Genomic DNA, 23236 nt, shown 5'->3' with positions numbered 1-23236 from the left:
GTCGCTAAGTCACTAAAACTGAATTATGATAAATGTTTCCACATTTTCATCATATAGGTCCTGAATTAGTGCAGATCATTCAGTCCTTTTTTTCAAATAGGGCACACTTTACAACTAATGGTGGTTTTCATTGTTAATGAAGCATTTACTAATATTTTATAGTCAGTGATCAGACATTAATCAGAACATTTGGATGAGCAGGTTGTGAAAAATCCCTTTGACGGTGTTTGTCGGTCTCTATAACACCTGCTCTTCACATCATCACATCAAAGGTTACTGTAAGACATGACCTCATATGACCCCGTCAGCCTGGATCTATAAAACCTTAACAAGCATTGTCCATCAAAACCAAATGTACATATTCAAGAACTTTTCACAGGCCGCACTCTGTTCCACTGCATAATGTGTGTTCATTAAAGGTGCCTTGTGGTGGTTTTGCATGTTTTAGCCCCCTAATTATAATCATCACATCTGACCTTTGATTTAATACAATTACCATTTTATTGGTCTTATTCTGGTTTATTTAAGTATTTTTACTGTAAAGTGGCTGCAGCACCTCGGGTGGACCTTCTACACCCACTGCGCCACCCTCTTCTACGCCTTGCTGGTGACCCCCCCGCTGGGTGTCATTCATGGTGACGGCGTAAGGGTTGACCCGGCTGTGAGAGGGGCGGCTGTGGATCTGTCTGTGACAGCAGCCTGACAGACAGACACACAGACATATGATCTACAAAATGTCATATTTTTAATGCCAAAGGGTTGAATGTGGAGGCCTTAACTTCATGTTATAACACATCACCCTCTTACCCCCCCACCCCCCCCCCCACCCCCCGCCTCTGCTGTAATACTTAATGTGTCTCTTGGGGCATCTGTAAAGTGTTATCTCTAAGTTTGTGATTGCACAACTCAAAAAACACATGAAAACACCCATTACAGGACATGTCCAGGCCATATGTTACACATTACAATGTGGCACTGAAGCCAAACACCTGCCTCTCACGCTCAGCCTGGTGGGACTCACGGATGTGGGGGCTCAGTAATTTGCATTTAATCTCTGAATCCTGTGAGCTGATGACGTGTCTGACATGATGAGCCCAGTTTTTCAGTCTGAAACTTCAAACTCGTGCAGGAGTGTTCTCCACTTCCTGTTCCCACCCGGAAAAAACAACCTAAAGAGGAGACGAACAACTATAAGCTGTTAAGAAAGTGGGCACATCTTGATCACACAGCGCCTCCTGGTGGCCGAAGCACTGAGTTATTATGCAGCCTGAACATTTTCACACCTGCAGTGTGCAGTGTGCCGTCCTGGTCAGGTTTTCTACTGAAGGATGTTTTAAACACAACTTTCACCTGATTTAATGAAGGAAAAGGAAGAATCTGGTGTTCAGTGATGAAATCAATCTGACAGACCCCCAGTGAGGATCAGTGATGTTGTACATGACTGTGCTGCCACACACACAGATGATGGTCATCACTGCCAAGTCCCCTTCACTTGACCCCCACGAGTTTCTGCATCTGTCACCATCTTTAAATTCACTTTTTAAAACTTTTTTCTTTCCATAACGGAAAACTAAAATGTTTCATGCATTTCTGATGTAAAGTAGAACACCTGTGATCGTTTTATGTCTACATATGATTCGTACATGTACTCCTTCCCTCTCATTTTGCGTCAGGGTCAACATGCACACACTTTTAACAAGAAGTTTCTGTTTACATAAATGGCTGAAGTTGTTTTATTAAACACTACAAAGATCATGTTCATTATAAATACCATCTAAACAAGTATTACTCAAAGTAAAGCTGCAAAAACAGCAATAAAACAGTAAACTGTGACCAACTGAGGCAGAAATGATTTTATTTCCCCTGTGTGAACACAACATACAGACCAGGACAGACCATGACAGGACAGGGTGGTTATTTTTTCCACAAAGCAACAGAAAGACAGAGTGAATGACAACAAAGACTTGACGTTGATAAGAGAAAGCAAAGATATCTGTTAGTAGAAATCAGTCAGCTTCATACATTTGACCTGTGGTGCCAGTGGATTATTATAATGTTAACTGTGACGCTACAGGAAGCAGCTTTACAGCATCAAGTCCAGCAGATGGTCCCTGAAGGGAACACAGAAAGACAGACTGGGTTTCCTCCTCGGAGCAGATCTACAGACACGTTTATACAAGGATGATTTTTCATGTCAAATCCAACAAATGCAACAATACTGAGCGACGGTTCGGGTAAACACAGACAGTAGTTGGCATGTTTTGCAGTGCAGGGAATGTGCTTCAATTGTGTCAAAGGAAGTTTGCTCGTGTATAAGGCAGCAGATTTTAGGTCAGCTTCTACACAGACCGGGACAAACATAATTACATGAAAACGGCAACTATGCTTCAAGCATCCGGCTGCATGAGCTGGTTTGTTTTTTTCATCTTGAGTTCATACTGAAGAGCATTTACGTGGTCGTGGTGCGGCCCGGCCTTTTTGTTATTAATCAAGTAAACCTGAAAAAAAACTTCAAATAAAACTTTAGTGGAAATTTAAAGATGTCAAAAACAAATACTTTTTTCTCAAAGCACAGGTATGTCAATCAGGATATGAATGGAGGCACGTTGGAGAGGACTCGAGTGATTATCCAGGCCAGGCCATCGTGTTGGAGGAGAAACATCATCATCATCAGCTCTTCCTCCATCACATGGGTGACAAACACAATGAGAGGACGCCACGTGCAGCGCTGCACATAAAAGAGACATTTTCTTTTTGCCACACATGGACAAACGCTCACACGATGTTTGGGTTTGTTGTCGTTCTCCAAACATGTTTGCCGCCGGTTTTAACCTTGTAAATCACAACACGGAGAGAAGATCTGCATCAAAGGGGAGTTTTGTGCGTGTGGACAGCTTGGCACCTGGGGTGGGGGGGGTGGGGGGGGGGTCAGTAGGATCGATCAGACTCCTCCTGACAGGTAGAGTTGATTTCCAGGATAAGTCTTTACATCAGCAGCAGCGACTTCCTGAAGAAAATACACAGACGGAGACAGTAGAGGTGAGCCAAGCCAGTATATCTGAAAATTTGGTGAGATTTTGAACATAAATCTGTGGAAAATTAACAGAAATCAGAGACGGCACTTTATCTCCACCGTGTCACCTGTTCTACGTGATGCAGATTCCTTCACTTAGTGCCATTGTACTTGACCTCCTTTCCACATTTCTTCAGTGTTTCCATGAGAACGTCCACATCTCTGTCAGACTCGATCCAAACCAGTTTCTTCGGCAGGTCGATCTCAAACTTCACATCTGAGGCGAGAGAGAACAAAGAGGCTATTTGTTTAACAGCCAGGAGCAACAGCACGAAGACAACGTGCACAGTGAAGACAGTGTACACAGTACGATGTGCACACTGAGGACAATGTGCACACTGAGGACAATGTGCAGCGCTCTGCATAGTAACACGCACGATACGGTACATTGTATTAGGACAAGATTGTCATAAGACGCTCTAATTCTAATATTGTTTATATTTCTGGCTCCATTTCTCCCACAAAGTCTTTCTTTTCATGTCAGACAGTGTCAGAGGACCTGAAGGGAGGTGTGTACTTTAAGGGCAGAGCGCCTTGAACAAAACAAGTTTCTCGATGTAATGTCACTCCCAGACCGTGACATTGGTATGAGCTGTATGTACTGAACATTTTAATGACTAGGCCAAATAAAAGTTAAACACACACACACACACACAGAGTGCATCAGGTGACATGCTGGCTGACTCGACATTCAGAGCCAAGAAGTCATGGGGTTGGAGTGATGCAAGATGTTTTCAAAAGCTTTCAAACTGCACTTTTACTTTTACTGGATTCTCTGTGAAGGCAAAGAGGAGACAGCCGAAGGCGCTTTTAAAATTTAATCTAATTCATCAAACATTAATACTATTTATCAAAGGCAACCAACCATTATTGAGAAAACTGGTTTGAAGAAGGGTGGGAAATGATACACACTGGTGTTAGATGTTTGTTTTGTTTTTTTTGAGGGGAGGGCAATAAAAAATTCACTTTATAAGTTTATCTGTGTGCATTTCAGCATAAAGCAAACACTGCAGCCGGCTTTAAAAGCACAGTATGTCGGTTTTGCCACTCTGTGTCTCAATCAAAACAACAACAACAGATGTAGTTTCATGACATCATGACATAGGTGGGATCATGGGAGTTGTTGTTGTGACTGCCAAAGAAAATATATCTAGAGCGACTGAGGCAGAAATGTTCATCGATGAGCTAACGTATTAAAGTCTGATTCACGTTACATTCAGCCAAGTTCGCTGACTTCCTCCCTCGCTCTCTGAAGTATCATCTGGTGTTTGCTGTGTCACCTTTGGCAGGCCAATAAATGAAACATACCATCACTTTGAACAGAATTAGGCATTTCTTTGGGTTTCCAACATGGTTGAAAACATTTGAGATATTATGAGTTAACAACTCAAAATATTTAGCATACATCTAGTGGTTTGTGGACAACGTGTTGTGCATTTAAAAGCTGAAATTAGAGTTAAGAACATCTGAAAGACTCTGGGTGTCTTTTCTCTTGTAGCAGCCAGAGAAGATCAGGACATAGAGGACATGTCTGTCACCTCCCAGCTTGTTGAGGACTTTGGTAACAGCTCCCGAGCATCCCTCACAGGTCATCGCCACCTCAAACTCGTGCTTCTGTGGGAGACACATTAAACAATGCGCTGTTACCTTACTGCTGCATTTTATGGGGTGATTATTTTCGTACTGGTCGTATTTATCATTAAATTTACCGTAATTACAAGAACGTCTACGATGTAGCATATAAGCAGTGGATTCGACTCTGTTGACTGAGATAAGTCTCAACGTTAACTCCAGGGCATTATCCACCATTAACTATTAATCTGACTGAGGCGTTGCAGCTAGCATAGTTAACGCTGCACTTGCTTCACGGTTATTACTGAACTGTGTAGTCACTGCAAACTTTCTGTGCTGCTCACTCCACGCTATTGCTCAATCAGGTCAACGATCAGAATCAAATGGAAGAGATGGCTAACTTAAAGCTAACGTAAGGAGACAACTAGAGGAATTCTGTAAGCTAATTTAGCTAGCAAGCTACTTAGCAATGTTAGAGCAAATGCTTCCTTAACTTAGCGCTAAAGCTATGATATCGGTCGTCACTTACGGTCATGTTTGAAGTGATGTGGCGCAACCCGACTGTCAAACCAGCTGTGGACTTTTGCCTCTGACTGACTCGCAAATGTTGAAAGTTCTGTGAAAATTTCCACAAACGTTTACTACCCCGTTATCCCGTCACTGTGAAGCTAGCTGTGCTCAATGGAAAACAGGATTTCCGGTATGAAAAAAGTTGTCTACATTATTTGTATGTGGATCTGTTTTGATGTTGAAACGTCTTTGACACGAGCACAAACATTGTCAAATTTTACATTGAAAGAATTTTCTCTTTTTGGGATATATTTAAATGTAAACCCGATTCACTCATGCTTTTATTTTGGCAAAAGACGCACAACAAGCAACACACACAACAACAACAAGCTCATGACTTGACTTTATGTTTCTCTTTTTCACTGCACATTTTAACTCGCTTTCTGTTATTTAGTGCCTTTTCACTTGTATATTTGACAAAATCACACCAGATGGAGAGAGAGAAAATGAAAGACAAACTGCGCAGATAACATCTAAAGGAAGCCTTAAGGTAATCTGGCCGCCCCGGGTAACAAACCAAGCGCTTCCAATCCGCAACATTTTTCCAAAATAAAAGCCCTGTCAGTAGTGACGCCGAATTTTTTGAAGGAATACAGACTTAACCAAAACATATTTTATCCACAAGTTTGATAAAGCCGAAATAATAAAAAATACAATAAATAAATTTCAGTCAACTGAGTTTTGTTTTACTGACATTAGTCAGTTAAGCTTCCTAGTCTAATGTGTTTCCGCATTCCGACAGAATTATTTTCCCAAGAACAGAGCTGAAATACTAATAAGCAATTTCAGCATTGGCTTAAATATAACTTTTTTTTAAAACGTATTAAAGAACACTGTAAAGTTATAATCCGTATCTATGGCAACAGCACGTCGAACGGCTGGACACGCGCCTCGGCCGGGTCACGTGACCACACCGCTGGCTCTCTGAGGCGCAGAGCCTGGCGGACGCCTGTTTTACCTTCAATCGGTGCAGTGTAGCAGCGCAGTAATCAGCCAAACATGAGCGTGATATGAAAATAAGAGGTCTGCGGCGAGGTTAGCCTCTAATAAAAGCCAGCCCGGGATCAGGAGAGGAGAGAGAGGAAACACACGGTTTCGCCGAGGTAGGTTGATGGTCGTTATGAGCCGTGTCGCTGTGTGTTTACGGGCACAAAGATGGCATCGGAACATATAGCTAACATTAGCTTGCCTAGCTTTACGGCACATAACATTAGCTAAGCTGTCTCGTAGAGCCGAAGCAAAACAAACGGCGGTATCTCCATGTAAGTAATAGGCTATTAGCAGTGTGTAGCTAGCTATGTTCTTGTTAGCATGTTTAGCCAAATGGTGCTGATTCCCATTTTAGCTCATGTCTTCTTTCTGGCTATTTCAGTCCCTTCTCTGCGTGCGTCTTTCTCGGAGGCAAATCGCAACTAACCCGTGAGAGCACGGCCCTATTTAACTGCTTTCTTAGCCCAGCACAATTAATCACAAGCTCATTTAATGGTGTTGTTTGCCGGCCTGATCCCATCAGTGATGGGTGTTTTTTTCCTGGTTGTCAGCCCTAATCACCCAGTCCATTGAGGCGACAGACACACACACGTCTCCCGGCCAAAGATTAGTTTAAAATGATGGGATTATCAGGTTCATCCGGTCGGTCTACAGTGTGTGTGTGTGTGTGTGTGTGTGTGTGTGTGTGTGTGTGTGTGTGTGTGTGTGTTTTCATGAAAGCACAACACTTAAAAACATGAAAGAACGAACGGAGCCGGGTAAAGAGTCGAGTTGGCCGCACCCTGGACGAACACGGAATGTGCTGTTTGTTAGCTTATCGTCTGTAAACACTGGAGGCTGCATCCTGTATCTGATTTAATATTGTACCTTATTCAGACCTTTGACTGTAAAGGTCACTGTGTGCACTGTAGCTTTTGTTGTTTGAGCTCTAATAACTTAAAGGCTTTTTACAATGCAGAGTGTAGGAAACGTTGTTTGCTGAGAGGACACTAGAAAGCATGATTTTTCCAAACTTTCATTACTGGATTTTGGTACAAAACGAGTTGCTGTGTATAAAAATGGGTACACAAGCTTTAAAAGTGAAAGGATCAGTCAAGTAGTTGATCAGCCGACGTGTCAGTCATCAGATGTGGCTGATCTGCTTTGCTTTGCTTATCTTTGTTTTATCACGTTGTAAATTGAATATTTTTGGGAATCATTTAAAGTGATTATATGTAGCCTGATCAATGGGCTGTAAAACCAGTTTAACGTTAGAAGGTAAAGATTTCTGATTCCTTTAGTCTTAAAATGCAGTGTTGACCTTCGCTGAACATATTTTCCTTTGACAGATTAGTTTTTGTTTCTGTTCTTGTGAACAAACTGTGTGCACCTCAAGCTGTATAAACATATTGATTTATGTATTTATTTATTTTTTTCCATTATTGACAAGTATTGAACACGTCATGTCAGTCGCTGTTGGCACGAGTGCAGGTGCCAGAAATGGTGCAGCGTGCTGTTTGCATTTCCATGTTAACTCCTCTCACGGCACTGTGGAGGAGTTGCTGACCAGCTCATAATTAGGACCCTTTGGCCTGTTCACTGTTCTGTTTGTTTACTGTGCTAATGTAAAGTAAATACAGTACCGGATAAATGCAAAAAACAAACAATCTTCCTTCCTACTTTCTAAACATTGCGGCTCAGCCTGAAGTGTTTTGCTGATCTCAGAGCAGTGAATCGTCAGGTGGACAGCAAAGCCTTTGTGCAAATCCAAAGAAGCAGCGGCACACAGTTTCACACACCCTGCTTCAGCTCACAGCTCTCAGGCTCCTCTTATGTAACGTCACAGCCGAGTGTGCTCGGGTTGAGTGCCTTGCTCAGAGAGCCACCCGACACATCGCTCCATCAGCCCTTCAGCTGATCACTGCTCCTTCTTGTACTTCTCATTAGAAGTGCTATAGAGTTTGACTGAATGTCTGTAATGTATCCGAGGGAGTTTATAATGATGATCAGCACCAACGAGGTCAAGGATGTCTAGCCCAGTTGTTCATACATGAAATTTCAACTTACTTTTAGTTAAAATTGTCAGCGGAGATATGTAGTATTTACTTCTTTATGTGCTCAGCTGTGTTATACCAGCGACTGAGTGACTGTCAAGTTGTTTTAAGCCGGGCTCAGACTGCGGGAGCTTTGGCCGATTTATCCCAGATTCACTCCTTCCAACAATCGGAGGAGGATTCTGGTGTGGGCCCTCGGTTGGTGCCGATGTTCAGCTCAGATTATCTAGTAATGCCTCTTCACAGATCCAGTCTTCAAGCTCACTTATTTTAAATTCACAGATTCTGTCCTTTTGGCACTGCAACCGGTGATTATTGTCACGATTGATAAATCCAATTATTTTCTCGATTCATTTGCTGTTTGACATACAAAATTCCAAATATCACAAACTTTCTGATTTATCTGACTGTGACTGATTGAAAGGGTCGGCACTGAAAGAGCGCGACCTGCCGCTGTAAGTTACCTCCACAGTGAAGTTAATGATGACGTTTCCCTGCCTGATCTCACTCTGAATCACCTCCTCTGGATCGCAGTGGGTCGCCGTCAATGCTGGACTCCCTGATCTCCCAGCATTAGGATCTGCGAGGCTGGGAGAGACGACGCCCAGCCATCCACTGAACCGCTGCCCCAATATGATGGCCTCCAGTGACGTCGACATTCGAGGTGAAGGTATGGATATCACTTCACACCTCATTCCACTTCACAAACTAAAAACGAGAAAGATAGACTGCTGTCTGGGTTTGGTACATACAGCGTCTACACATAGAGCAGTGGAATTATACTGTTAGCAGGCAGACACTCGATCATCGAAGCAGCTTTCACTTTTTGGCACAGCCGGCGTCTTGTTGGACGGAAAGTCACAACAATAAATGAAATACTCAACATGTCGCGATAAAGGTGCCGTATCTGTGATTGATTCGCTCCAGGAAATAAAAGACGTGAAAGATCGAACGTTTTCATTGAGTTTTTATCTCTTATTTCTGTCCTGAATCATTCAGATTTGTGTGTGAGTCCAGCTGAGAGCTGTGGAGCACGGGGTTGTGATTTTTAAAGACGGGCCTCAGTTTCACTTCAGTCTTAGTTTTCACGCTGTGGGTAGACATTCTGTCTGCTGATGTAAAGACTGATACTCCGCCCTCCGACGCTAAAATATGCCCAAACAGTTCCTCTCTGCTTATAAAAGGGTAATGCGAGTCACGAGTCACGAGAGACGAAAGTGAGCTGCTGAAGCCCGGCGCTCTCTTTGGTAAAGCCGTGGCGTGCTTCATTATTAAACACATCTATCAACGAGCAGGTAGCGGTGGCTGCGTGTGGCTGCAGGGCTTCTTGCCTTCGCCGAGATGTTTTGTTCTTTGGAAAATGATGAATTGCCAAAGCAAATAAGTGTTGGCATGTATTTGTTTCAGTCAGCTGGTTTACAGGAGAGAGTTTTAAGGAATCTCTTTGTCAGTTTAAGTCACAGAGACTTTTTTTAGGGGCTGTTCATGTGATGCTCAGGAGATACCAGAATGAAAAGCAGTTCATGCATTTTGATAACACAAACATTATTTTAATGCCTTAAAAAAATCAGTATTGCTATGGCTCTTGATTTTGATAATGTTCCATTGTCTTTTGTTGCCTCCTCTTGTCTCATGTTCTTTGCATTAATCCCTGAATGTAACACGAGCCAACATTAGCGGCAGTAATGCAAATGAAGTGGGACTCTGCAGACTGTTGAATAATGTTTTGCATTGAAACAGAAGTTAGTTCATCTGTCCGTTCATCTGCTTTTCACACTGTTAGTATTTATGATCAATGAAAATTGTTCTATGACATCATTTTCACTATGATCTGTTTCCTTTTTATTTAGGTTTGGTCTCATTTTTGTTCATGAATTTAGCACCAGTAAAAATCCACCAGTATCAGTTTAAGTGCTTGTAAAACGTCAGTCTTATGCAGCTGTGCACAGAGTCCTTGGAAGTCGAGAAAATATGTTGATGTCATGTTGAATCATCTAAGGAAAGGCAGAGGCTGTGAGATAACGCCTTAAACCATGAAGGCAGTATCATTGCCATGGGACACTCACTTATTCTCACCCCCCTCTGCTCTCCTTCGCTTCAGGTTCTTTGTTCTCTGACCAAAATCCATCAGAAATGGATGCACTCTGCCCCTCCCCTCCTGGGCCTTCCAGACCCCAGCGTCACTACGAGAGGATCGGAGAAAGGACGGGAACGTCGTACGTATTATTAAGTCTGATATGCACTCAGCAGCCAGCAGTCTGTGTCTCAGTGGTTTGAAGCTGTAATAATAATAATGTAATAATGTTGTCGGCCTGGTTCTCATGCAGATTTAACTCTCCCCTCTGCAGTTTCTGTCAGACTCTTATCCACCTGTTGAAAGGGAACATCGGCACAGGGCTGCTGGGTCTGCCGCTGGCCGTCAAGAATGCAGGCCTGGTGGTGAGTACACAGAGACTTTATAATCTCATCACACAGGTCACATGGCCAGTCTGGAGACTCGAAATTAGATTGTGCTCCCGCTCCTGTCAGATATTCATGACATAGCACAGACGTGGTCAGGCTGGTGTCACAGTTGATGAAGAGAAGCTGGAGCAAACCTATTGTCAGCTTTATTTTGGGCTTGTCTGGTAATGCAGTCGTGAGGAGGAACTAGCGTGAGGGGAAGTTAGTTATACTCATGAGTACATGAATACATAAAAAATGTAAAGTTGAGTTTAAAAAAAAAAGATGCTCTTGATTATGAGGGGTTGTTTTTGCCTTCTTCTCCGTGTCTCTTTGTTGTTTCTGATGCTGCAGCAGCTTTAATAGCCAGGACTGTGACCCTTGCTCACAGAATCGTTCAGCGCTCTGTGGTTGTGGCACGAAACCATTTACATGTTGCACCGAAGTGAAAGATTGTGGTCAAAGTAGTGAGACAGGTTGGATGTGCTGCACACGAGATGAAAATGATTCTCACGGTGGAGCGCTGTCAGTGTTTCACTGCAGTGATACTTAAAGGTTAACAAAAAGTGAAATTAGAAGAACGTCTTCATCTGGTCACATGTCACCTCCCTTTTCTTCACACCTTGTGTCCTTTGCAATCCTCTGAATTGATAATGTAAATCTTTTGTACAGAAACAGCTGAGATGAGCAAAATACTGCGTAAGGACGTCAGGAGGCCTGCAACTAACAGTTATCTCTTATCTCTTAAACCATCAAAAGTTTCATTATGAAATGTTAGAAAACAGTGAAAAAAAGCACATTACACTATTCTAGAAGAGTCCAAACCCCCAGTGAAATTCAGTTTATTGTTATGTTCGACCAAGAAATGTTGAAAAATCTCACATTTGAGAAGCTGCATCATGTTTCTGTCTGTTTTTCCTGAAAAGTGACTTAAACGATTAGTCCTTTATCAAATAGTTACTGATACTGTTGATGGATTTATCCCTGCAGCATCCTCTGAGGCTGTATTAGTGAATCATTAATTAATGTACTTATGTAAACACATTTAATGACACTGGGCTGTCTTTAATCAACTCGTTGGACGTCTTCCTGTTTAACAGTGTGTTGCAGTATTATAATGTAACTTTGCATCATCATGAAATGCGTCATTTAATCTCCAGTTTTGGTGCTGAAACCATCGTGGAATGCTGAAATAATGAGTTTCCTCCCTCTCCAGCTCGGCCCCGTCAGCCTGCTGTGTATGGGATTCATCGCGGTGCACTGCATGCAGCTGCTGGTGAAGTGTTCACACCACCTCAGCGTAAAGTGAGTACAAAGACCCGGAGTGCATCGAGGCTGGAAGAGCACCGTTTGCTCTGGAATTCTCTCCTGTTCTCTCACCTCCAGCAGCTAAAGCTGGATGCTGGTTGTAAATAACGCCAGCTCCACCTCACAAAGTAAACAGCAGAGGTGTCATGTCTCATCATACACACTAGTCTTAATAGACCACAATGCAGTGCAGCCACAGCCTTGTGTCAACACGCTCTCTGTCTGTTGAACTAATGTCGGTGCTCTGTCCAGCAAGACATCATGATATCAGTTTGTATCACGATACACAGTAATTAAATAAACATTATCCAGAAGTTCAGTGAGAAACCTTTGATATATGAACGTCACTACAGCAATTACAAGAAAGGCTTTAAATGCAGCGCGGCGTTGATTCTGTCTCGGTACCACCGAACACACGCTCTAGAAAAGAACCTCCACAGTACATGTTGTCGTGCCCCCCCCACCCTAAACCCACCGCTGAATGGGAACGCTCACTCCTCTGCTGGGGGGGCAGAACCACGTGGAGTACTTTTTCTAAAAGTCGACAGAAAAACAAGCTGAGATAAAGTGTGTTCGGCTGAAAGTCCTCTTCCGCTGGCCTCTAAATTACTTCTTCTTCCTCTGCAATTGTTTGCTTCCAGAAGACAGCCTGAAGATAATTCTCGCCTCTGCCTCCGTTCCCTCGCAGCGGGTCCACCGTGGCTTGTTTCTGCCAAATACTGTGAGGCTGCGTGCTGTGAAAGCCCAGCGTTTGAACTGCCTTCCTTGTCATTTGTTGACTTAGCCGTCCGCTGTGCCAACAGCGACTTGTTTGCTGTCGCTGACTGACAGATTACACTCTATTTAAGTGCGTCTCTCCACCCTTTCCTACCGTGCAATCAACAGCATATGGACACCGAGTTTTGGAGCGTACCCACTCCGACGCTTTGTAACTGACCTGTGATCAGCTCCACCAATCAGATGTTTACTGTAGTGCTGCAATAAATGTTGCCAGCAGTCCAGTTTTGAACCAACAAGGCCATAAAACCCTGCAGTGATCCATTATGTGTTTTACCGCAGGTGCTGTGTGACAGCAGAGGGGACTAACACACTCCTGGTTGTCAGATGAGCGTGTGCTGCCTCGAACAGTCCACAGTGTCTCCTGCCCTTTGCCCCGTTCATGCTGGGATAGACGCCAGCTCCGCCCTGCCGCGCTAAAGAGGATTAAGCAGATAGAGAGCATGAATGAAGAGCTCCTACAACGAGCCTCAGACACAGCTCCTACAAAAAAAAAGTCACACATCAATCCGAGAGAGAAAATGCTCACGGGACAAATGTTCTTCCTCTTTCGGAGGTTTCTTTATTACAGAGGCTTCACTTCCTCTTGTTCCCTCATGTACGAGCAGGAGCCACGAGCTGCATTTACTAAGCCAGCAAATATGTACAGGACTTATCCGTCCACGTACGGAGGAAGAAAAGTGGCTTCCATCTTTGCCCTTCATTCCAGCTGTTCTACTCCCTCCTCCCCAGCTCTGATGCGTCTGTTATTCTTCGCAGCTGTAATGAGATTGTTTTTTTAAACTTTATTGGCAGCTTATCGTTTCATGAATGTCTTTCTTACCTGATCGTACTTCACTGTACAGGGTTTCCTCCACTGTGTGTGAATGTTTGTAATCATAATAATTCTCCACCCCTTCTGTGGCCGAGCACACGCTGAAAACATACATATTGTCTAATGCAGAATGTTTCTCATTTGCACTGTCTGTGTTTTCTCCCAGCACACGAATGCAATGGTAATTAACAGACGTGACTTTGTCTCCCCGTCCAGGATTAACAGGCCGTCTCTGACCTACGGCGAGGCCGTGCAGCACGGGATGGAGAACGTGTCGTGGCTGAGGAGACACTCGCAGTGGGGAAAGTAAGACGAAGGGTTTACCTTTATTCAGGTCGTCCCCATACGGTCGCATCACAGCCCACTCTGGAAAGAGACAGATGTAATCAGTAAAGTACTGAACTTATCTCGTTTTCAAAGGTCAGCGGAGAGTTTTGGTGTCTCGCGTGGCGCTGTAAAAACAGCTTTAGAGGCTCTCCTGCTATGAAATGTAATTACGGTGGAATTATTGAATCTCTGATGTGATTTAACAGTAGTGTTTGATTATTAGAATAGTAGTGTTTGATTATGTTTCTGAAGAATTTCCAAATCATTTGAACATCTTCTGGAAAGGCTGTCTAATTTGGTGCTAATTGTAGGGAAGATTGGGACATTTGGTCCACTTTCAATGGATGTAATTGCTGCTGTAATCGGAGTATTTCAGTGAATGCACAGCGGGTCAGCTGAACACACATGTCTACAGGCAGCCATGCAGTGCAGATTTCTATAATTGGCACCAAATTACATCGTTCTTCCTCAGTTTTTTCAGGGAACTTCATGGACATTTCTGGAGGCGATTCAGAGATGCACAGAGCCGTGAACTGAAGTGCTGCTGACGTGTTCAAGGCAGCGTTTTCTGTCAGAAAGCCGCCGTGTTGGTCTTTGTGTCAGATCTGGATCCTCCTGCGTGAGCACACGGCGATCGTCTGCTTCTGTCTGACCTCTCTCCTCTCTGTCCCTCAGACAGACGGTGAACTTGTTTCTCATCATCACCCAGTTGGGCTTCTGCTGCGTCTACTTTGTCTTCCTGAGTGACAATATCAAACAGGTCATCACACACACACACACACACACACACACACACACACACACACACACAGTAATTAACTGACAGTTTTCCTAAGCGTGAAAGGAAAAACACTGCTGCTTAAAATCACTGAGATGTGATTTCTCTGGTTTGTTCATTATGGAATAGCTGGACTGTTTGTCAGACACTGTCAGACTGTTTGCTGTGTCAACATAACATGCGGGTTACTGTGTTTCCTGACCTTTGACCTGCACGGCTCTGAATGTCAGAATAGATTGATGCTGTTTACACGACCCAGTAAACGTGGAGGTTGAGCGTAAATGTGTGTGGGAACCTGCTTCTGTTGACGGCGATTATGGACTTACAGCATTACCTCCGTTCGGATCATCAGGTTATTTTAGTTTACCTGGCAGGTCCCAGACTTATGTAAGAGTATTGTCCATGTATGGACATGGACTCCCTGAGAGCGAGTAGATTTCAGCAGACGCTCAAAGTTTACACAGACCACGCTAGATACCGATAAATAGGTCAGTAGCAAAGCAGTAGATGGATAAAAGTGATTTCTGTAACAGCAGGGAGGGAAGATTTACTCCAACCAGCTTCAACAGAATACACTTAAATACTCCAACTGTACATGTAACATCTGCTGCACGAGGCAGGGAGAGAGACAACCAGACGCAGCCTCAGAGGACTCTGACAGACTTTACTCCAGTGTGTTTTACGAACTCTTGCATAAGAAAACATGTTCGTTCTTCTGCTTTATGGTGTTTTTGAACTTCTCATTATCTTTGTTATCTTAAGTTTGAGGTGACAGCAGTTTTCATTTGAGCAAAAGCTATGCTGTAACTCAAATACTCATTTTCTTATTATTCATGAGGCAGAGACTTCATTTCTAATACACCTGAGTATAAAAAAACGGACAAGAGATCGTAGACGCCAAGAAACACTAATAACAATTAAAAAGGAAAAACAATTAAAAGCCAAAGTTGCAGAATAATAAAACCTTCTTAATAAAATAAAACAATCAAAATCAAAGTTAATTTCACATTATCTGGGCTTGTCTGATGAGGGTCCACATTAAGCACAGTAAAGGTGAAATGTCGGGGTGGAAAACAGTAAGCGCCCAATAAACAAATAAATCCATCGCGTAGCACAGAGAGAGGATCAGCCAGCTCCAGATGACGAGTTTTATAATCATCACCAGTCATAAATCTTAGTGCTGAGAGATAAACAGCAGCCACAGGCTTCAGAGTTGAAACGTGCACTAATAAAATGTCTCCATAATCCAAGACTGATAGAAAAGTTGCCTCAATAAGCGTCTTCAATCTGAGTGTTATGAAGCATTTCTCTGCATGGCTGCTGTTTTATCTCTGATTGTTGTGGCCTTTGACCGGTGACCTTATTACCACCTTATTGATCCCATGTTCTGGTTGGAGATCTGGGAATTTAACTGTTTCCCTCACTGAAAGTTACGCTGGATTAAAGCCTAAAGGTCGAACTTCTGACCAAAATCAAGCAACACTTCCCGCATCGGTCTCTAAATTCTGTCTCTTGAGGTGAAGTGTGGTCCTGGGTGGACTTCATTTGTGTAGTACGGTTTCTGACCACTAGATGGCGGTGTCTGTCCACGATGTGATCAGCTGTGTCGGCCAGACTACAGAGTGAACCAGTCAAATCTCTTAGAGTTTGTTTATTGAGTCAGTCACTGTCTTGTTCTTTGTCCAGACTGTTTGTAATGTGAATAAATGAGTTTTCTCTTAAATTCTTTGTGTTGCTCGAGAGTCCCACATTTCCAAAAACCCGCTGTCACCCGTCAGTGAGAACAGGGGAAATGAGAAAACACATATTTTCAGCAGAACCACTTTCCTTCTTTCTCTCGTTTCCAAACTGACTCATTTCTCCGTGCCCCCCCCCCCCCCCCCCCCCCCCCCAACAGGTGGTGGAAGCAGCCAATGCCACCACCTTCAGCTGCCATATGAACTACACCAACCAGACCCAGGTTCTCGTGCCGAGCTTCGACTCCCGCCTCTACATGCTCTGCTTCCTGCCTCCCATCATCCTGCTGGTCTTCACCCCTAACCTGAAGTACCTGGCTCCCCTCTCTCTGGTGGCGAACCTGGTGATGACGGCCAGCTTGGTCCTCATCTACTTCTACTCGCTCATGGTAAACACCCGATCTATCACGTCCCTCGTTCTGATCCGTCTTCCTCAACCTTCACTAATTCAGAGGAGATTTGAGCTTCTCAGCTCCACCTTCTCTCCCCGAGTCTGTTTTCATGCACACAGTGAACCAGATTTCTAAAAGTACGTTCATCAACACACAGACCAGTGATGATTTTCTTCTGCCACAGTGATGCTTTTTTGTCGCGCTCGTGCCCAAAGTGGAGCACATCTGTTAGACTTCAAACATGACAGAGTGAAGTTTCTCCGACTGAAATCAAATCACATTACGTGGCTAAAATACTTGTAACCACTATTAGTTATTCATGTTCACGCGTTGAAATTCAAACTAGAGGAAGACAGAAATGTCAACATGACAGAAGCGCTGATCTTTTTCCCCAAACAATGAAATTATGCTTTAGGAATGACATCCAAATAATCACATGTACAATATAACCAGGTGCACCCAGTGGTCTGTTAGGTGGTGCGGGGGGGAAATGTGTTTTCAGTGGAAGCGATAATCTAATGTGATCTTTTCTTTATTTGTGCTTCCAAGCAGCCGGCTTAAAGCCTGACTCTGCCTTCAGTGTGTGATAATCTGTTCCTCTGTTTCTACTGTGCGGATTGAACTCTGGGGTTGTTATGGATAACAGGACAACTGATAGTGACACAGTCTCCAGATTACCTGTTTTCCGGTTATAGAGTATTTCATCATGCCGCTTCTGCCCTTTACAGATATATAGCAGTCGTGTTCCCAGAGAAATGGCCTTGCCTTGAAAAAAGCAATTTCTTGCATCAGAAAGCGCACAAAGATCCAGCACTAAGAGATATATGTGGTCCGTAAGGCGTTTGTGTAGCTGATGAATGACGTGAGCAAGGAATTTTGGGAAAGCTAGAGCATAAAAGCTACAAGCATAAAAAAATAGGGTTTTTTCTTTGTTCCCCGGTTTGATTTGAGACCCTGTCAGCGTCTCACCTCTGCCTTTAACCCCAGGATGTATAATAGTGTTAATGTGATCCTTTAATGGCTCCACATCGTGGTTTCAAGGTTTTGGCTCATCCTGTCGACCTTGATTTTAAGAGTAATATAAAATGTGCTCATCCAAAGTGAAACCTTAGCGCTGTGAGCCCAGCTGGTCCTTCCCCAGCAGATACATGTAATTCGTAGTCGTTGTTTAACAGGAGGAACGTCCATGGACGTGGGATTGTGCCACAGTGTGCAAAAGAAATGAGGTTTGACGGCTTCACCGTCTTTTATTCTCCCAGTTGGGTTTATTTTGCAGTAATGGCAGTTCTCTTTATATTATCCTGCTTATTGCGCAGCTACTTATCAAAGACTCCAATCTTGTTATTTTATTACAAGCTAATGTGATTTTCCCGCTTTGGCAGCAAACCTGTCTGACAGGGCCAGGAGCGCTGTCCCCTCAGCACAAGGTGTTGTCACTTAATTTGATTACAAATTATCCAAATGGACCTCTTTACTGGAGATCTGTGATTAGACGTGGGACAGGAGTGTGGTTTTCAGAAATAACAAATCAGCCAGTCAGAGATGAGCAGCGTCTCGGGTTCTGATATCAAAGAAGATGATCCAGTTTTTGCAGAATGTGGAGTTAATGTTCATTTCTCCTCTTCTTTTACCTCCAGAACATCCCGTACCCCATCACCCTACCAAAAGTCGGCAGAGCTAAAGACTACCCTCTCTTCTTTGGGACGGCCATCTTTGCCTTCGAAGGGATCGGAGTGGTACGTGATCGACTGATGATGACGATGATGAAAGCATCAACGTCCAAGCAGTTCAAGCTCAGTGACCTGAAATGTGTGTGTGGACACATTACGCTGTCCATGGAAGAGACACAGTGTCCACACAGACATTAAATTAACATGAACGTTGTTTGATGCTCTTGTTTTAAGATGCACTGAGCAGATTGTTGAGCAGAAGCTGCAGGTAGGAGAGAGTTTTTGATGTGTGCCGTCCAGAGCGATGGGAAAACGTTTCAGTGGAGGGCAGTTCCAGAGAACCTCGGCCTTTGGCTGAAATGTCAACACAAATTTAGCCTTTATTGTAACGTCCCTAAACCAGAAAAAAGACATCAGAGCCTGAGAGGAAGTGACATTTAAAGTGAAAACTGGCAGGAAGACTGTTAAGTTTATTTTTTTAAGTCTTTAGACTGGCATGATGTTCAAACGGTGATGTCTGCAGGTTCTTCCCCTGGAGAACAAGATGCAGAGGCCTCAGAGTTTCATCCCGGTTCTGTATTTGGGGATGGGCATCGTCACCTTCCTCTACATCAGCCTCGGTACCATCGGATATCTGTGCTTTGGAGAGCACATAGGAGGGAGCATCACTCTGAACCTGCCAAACTGCTGGTGAGATGACATCAACATTTGGATCACATTTAGATGAGGGTACCTGATGTGAAGCCTTTGAGCAGCTGATCAGAAGGATTTGATCTTGGACAGCGTGCTCTTCTTTTCTGACTCTGTTCAGTTCTGGTAGTATTTCAACATGCAGAACAAAAGGCTTTCAGCTTTCCCAGCCAGTGAGTTTAAGCCCAGTCTTTAGGCACACTTTAACCTGCGTGTACTGCCTTTTGGTTTACTGTCAGTTACAAAAGCAGTGGCGCCTGTTTGTCACGATGATCTGAAAGATTCCATTCATGTACGCATAAACACAAAAAAGTCAAATTATTAGCTTTTGAGCAATTGCTGAAAATGAACTTGTCAAGAACAGGACCGTAGAATTATCAATTAAAGGCTAATGAGAAAGTGAGTGTTGGTGCCATCTAGTGGCAGAAAGATCCCTCTACCACCACACAATCCAAACAGATTCCTCAGCTCTGATCCTTCCAACTAATTCACATTCGCACATCCACTGAATATTCACTGAGGCTTCCAGGCCGCATCCTCGTACTTCACTGCTCTCATGTATGTGCGTCGATGAAGTCGAGGCCTCGGGGGCCCTGACAGTTCCAGGTTCAGTATCTGCCAACTGTTTGGTGCTCTAATCAGAAAATATAAGCTCATTTTCACTTTCACAGAGCCGACTACTCTGCAGACAGATCGTGTGTGTGCGTCTCGTGGCGTGGTTTGTGGAGGTTTTGATTAACACCATTCATCGTCCTCTCTAAAATGTGGACTCATTTCATTCCTTCCATGAGCTCAGTTTGTTTCTTTGGGAAAATAAAGGTACAAAAACCAAATACTCTGATTGGATTTGTTTGCTCATTACTTGTCACTAGCATCACGGCGACAGGAGACGGGCGTCTTTTGAAATGCCTCCTGTGACTGGACTGATGCAGCTAATTAGTGGAATAGATTGGCTGTTCAACGAGGTTGAAAACTCAAAGGCTATAATTACCAACATCTCGGTTTTTAAAAAATGAGCAGAAGATCGTCAGTGTTAGCTGTTTGTTTCACAAGGACTGCCAATTAATTCATCTTCATCTTGTAATGTGTTTCTGATGGATGTTGTGTTGATGCTTGTCTTGTGTTTCATGAAAGATTTTTATTAGTTGCAGCTCAGTGCACGAAAACTGTAATAGAAATTGCTTAAATTTATAACAACACTTTTCATTTAGTCTCTTATCTGTCTCACATTTCTGTGGCTCTGTGTCAATATTCCCTCCGCTGTCGATCACTGTTTCCAGGACGTACCAGGCCGTGAAGCTGCTGTACTGTTTCGGTATTTTCATCACCTTCGCCCTGCAGTTCTACGTCCCGGCAGAGATTCTCATCCCGCCGGTCGTGGCTCGCGTGTCCCCGAGGTGGGAGATGGCAGTCAACCTGCTGCTCCGCTCCGTCTTGGTCATCATCACATGTAAGTTTAAACCAGTCAACAAAATAATCCAGACGTCCATCCACGACCAGGTGAATCATTACAGTGAGAGATGAAACCAGGACAAGCTACAAAAGCTCTTTTTCTGACTTCTCTCTGCTGTCTTCTGGTGCATTTCTGGATGTTTTATTCTTTTTAGGTCTCTAATTTCAGCCTTTCAAACTATTCCTCCTGTATGACTTAATCAAACACTCACATATGTATTTTTTGATGTCAGTAGTGTATATAGTATTTAAACATTGTTGCCATCACTGACGGATGTAGAAGGTGGAAATATATGAGGAGGGGTCAAGCTCCTGTTGTAGTCCTCTCCCACAATGCCGCAGGTGTGGCAGCAACGCCTTGAGCTGTGCTGGCGTGTGAGCAGACAAACATTCAAACCCAACTTCCTACCTACCTCCGTTTTCAAAGGAATCTCTTTAAGATCCCTTCTTTGCAGGCGACATGTTGACTTGTGTAGTAATTTACAATGAAAGCAAACGGAGCAGTGAGGAGTTTTTAAACGTCTCTTCAGTGTGTCTCCACTCGGCGCTGTAGCTGCTGAAGGTTATTTTCTGTGGTCAGGAGAGTCAGACACTACATTATGTCAAAACAGCCAGTGTGAGATTAGATGGTGAGACCGGCAGATTGGACCGCCGCTCTCCTAAAAATAGCAGTGGGTTGGGAGGAAACGCTGCTCTTTAATATCATATTTTTAACCTCGCTCTGTGACATTCAGCCAGAAACGTGAAGTGTGTGTGTGCATCTCACAGTGTGTATTCTTTGTCACGGTGGCTGCTCATTTCTTTCCATGTGTTGTGTGAATGCATTCATCTGTGTGTGTGAGTGAAACATAAAATACCAACTTCAAAATATCTGCCTAGTTATTTTCTGCACGTTTCTTATATTAAGATGCTGGAATTTGTCTGCATTGAAGGGACATGGGTGGATATGAGGCTCTGCTCAGGAGGCTCAGAGCTGTGTAGATCTGTGGAAGCCGGGATCAGCTTTTTATTCATTACTAAGGATACTGAAAGTATTGTAGGGCTTTGCCCGCCCAGGGTTCAGGGTGTTTGTGGACTCAGAGAGGGCTTATGATTGTGTTTTGTTGACAGTGCTCAGGGAATATGGGAGACTGAGGCTTCCATCCATGTAGAACCGGAGTGAGAGTTGTGTCCATTTACTTGGTAAAAGTTGCTCTTTTTATCTGTGTGTGTTGGACTTTGCCAAGTTGATTTCTTCTTACCAATCCTGCATTTCAATGAACGGACTCTTTAGAGGCAGCGTAGCGGTGGAGTGTGTCCACCTCTGGCCAGACGATTGCATCCCGACTCTCTGCTGATGTTGTAATTCAGTTGGCTTTGTCAGACTGTGTCCTGTAGCACAAACTGAGGATGATGTGGTTAAGATAAGAGGTCAACACCTCACAATCAGGACTTTTCTGTGCCAAATGAAGCGGTTTACTTGTCTTGTGGTTCTGTTAAGTCTTGTAAGTGAGGATCAGATGGAGCATTAGATCAACTGACAGATCGATGCATTGCTCACAGTAATATAGGCATTGTGCTGGACTGCCATGATGGAGACAGAGCTGAGGCCAAAGGTGAAGCTCCCAATTTACCAGCTGATCGACATTCTGACCCTCTCAAACCTATCATTAGCTCCAGGTAGCGACCAAAAGAATGAGGTAATGGATTTAAGTGGCCGAGATGAGTTTCCCTTCCCCTTCCCTGTCTTTGTGGGCTCATCCTTAGAGACACGCTAAGAAACTCTGCAAGCAGAACCGCTGCTCCTTCGCACTGAAAAGAGTCAATTAATGTGGTTGAGGAATCCTTCTCCTGGAGTTATTCTGACATTTCAATTGGTGGGAGATCCCAGAGCAGACCCAAAACACACTACAGGGGATACACCTCCCAGCTAAGACCTCAGGATCCCCCAGTAAGAGCCAGCAAAGTGTCCTTGATCCAGTAATTACTGGGGCTGAAAGTAAAATTCCGCATACGGCATCCGTCTGTTTACAAAAATGGATGTTGATTTTGGATCGGCTGCTGATGCGATGAACGAAACAGCCGTGACGTTCGTTTCATTGCGTGATAAAGGGCACGCTCGGATTGAATGCCATATAAAGGACATGCATCATGGCAATAAAGACGAGTCTGAGATACAGTGCAGTGCCAAAGAAACAAACACTGGGAGTGTTCAGGCCTGTGTGGGAAGGCAGATTCCCCTGGCTGAGGTGCGACATTATAGACGGGGAAGAAGTGTTTTGCTCACACTGCAAGAAATCTGGGAGGAAGAATGGATCCACCAGAGGAGCAAGAACCATCAGTGCAGTGATGGGCTGCTTATCAACTGTTCCGAACATCTATAAACTCTGAAAGTATTTGACCAGAATTCCTCCCATTTGTCTGGGTCGTTGATATCTTTCAGCATGTGGACCGGCAGCTGAGGGCAGCTCTCTGAGAAAGACATTCAGACTACCGGCCGCCACAAAAAACCCAGACCAGGAGAAGTGATGGAAAATGACTGCATTAACAGATAGGCGCTGTTACAGAGTGCTTCTAATAAAAGCAGCAGCTAAACGGGAATATGGAGTCAGTTTTTAAGCAGCCAAACAAAC

The 23236-nt window shown here is 43.8% G+C and overlaps 2 protein-coding genes across 2 annotated transcripts in view; one reads left to right on the top strand and one right to left on the bottom strand.

Annotated features, from left to right (window-relative positions):
- Window positions 1–1838: 1838 nt before the first annotated feature.
- On the bottom strand, window positions 1839–5325 carry atox1 (antioxidant 1 copper chaperone). The gene is made up of 4 exons (XM_076738526.1): window positions 5175–5325; window positions 4612–4687; window positions 3142–3290; window positions 1839–3007 (listed from the first exon to the last, which is right to left on the bottom strand). Exons 1-3 carry the CDS (start codon window positions 5178–5180, stop codon window positions 3166–3168), a joined length of 207 nt encoding a protein of 68 aa, XP_076594641.1. The 5' UTR covers window positions 5181–5325; the 3' UTR covers window positions 1839–3007; window positions 3142–3165.
- Window positions 5326–6125: 800 nt separating this feature from the next.
- The window catches only part of slc36a1 (solute carrier family 36 member 1), a 34344-nt gene continuing 17233 nt past the window's right edge, over window positions 6126–23236 (top strand). Inside the window, exons 1-11 of the mRNA XM_076738525.1 lie at window positions 6126–6318; window positions 8773–8908; window positions 10340–10454; window positions 10587–10677; window positions 11897–11985; window positions 13796–13885; window positions 14582–14666; window positions 16582–16809; window positions 18450–18548; window positions 19006–19172; window positions 20453–20622. Of these exons, the coding sequence (XP_076594640.1) occupies window positions 8872–8908; window positions 10340–10454; window positions 10587–10677; window positions 11897–11985; window positions 13796–13885; window positions 14582–14666; window positions 16582–16809; window positions 18450–18548; window positions 19006–19172; window positions 20453–20622 (1171 nt within the window). The 5' untranslated portion in view covers window positions 6126–6318; window positions 8773–8871. The remainder of the gene's footprint in view (window positions 6319–8772; window positions 8909–10339; window positions 10455–10586; window positions 10678–11896; window positions 11986–13795; window positions 13886–14581; window positions 14667–16581; window positions 16810–18449; window positions 18549–19005; window positions 19173–20452; window positions 20623–23236) is intronic.

This window comes from Chaetodon auriga, chromosome 9, assembly GCF_051107435.1.
Source record: "Chaetodon auriga isolate fChaAug3 chromosome 9, fChaAug3.hap1, whole genome shotgun sequence".
Taxonomy (NCBI): Eukaryota; Metazoa; Chordata; class Actinopteri; order Chaetodontiformes; family Chaetodontidae; genus Chaetodon; species Chaetodon auriga.
The sequence above is the reverse complement of the archived record's forward strand: the minus strand, read 5'-3'. Positions and strand labels throughout refer to the sequence as shown.

Bases quoted from the DNA above. Each gene is read 5' to 3' on its own strand.
- atox1 (XM_076738526.1), bottom strand. The intron at 3,291-4,611 runs GTGACAGACATG...CTCTCGCCTCAG, and splicing joins AGTCCTCAACAAGCTGGGAG to ATGTGAAGTTTGAGATCGAC.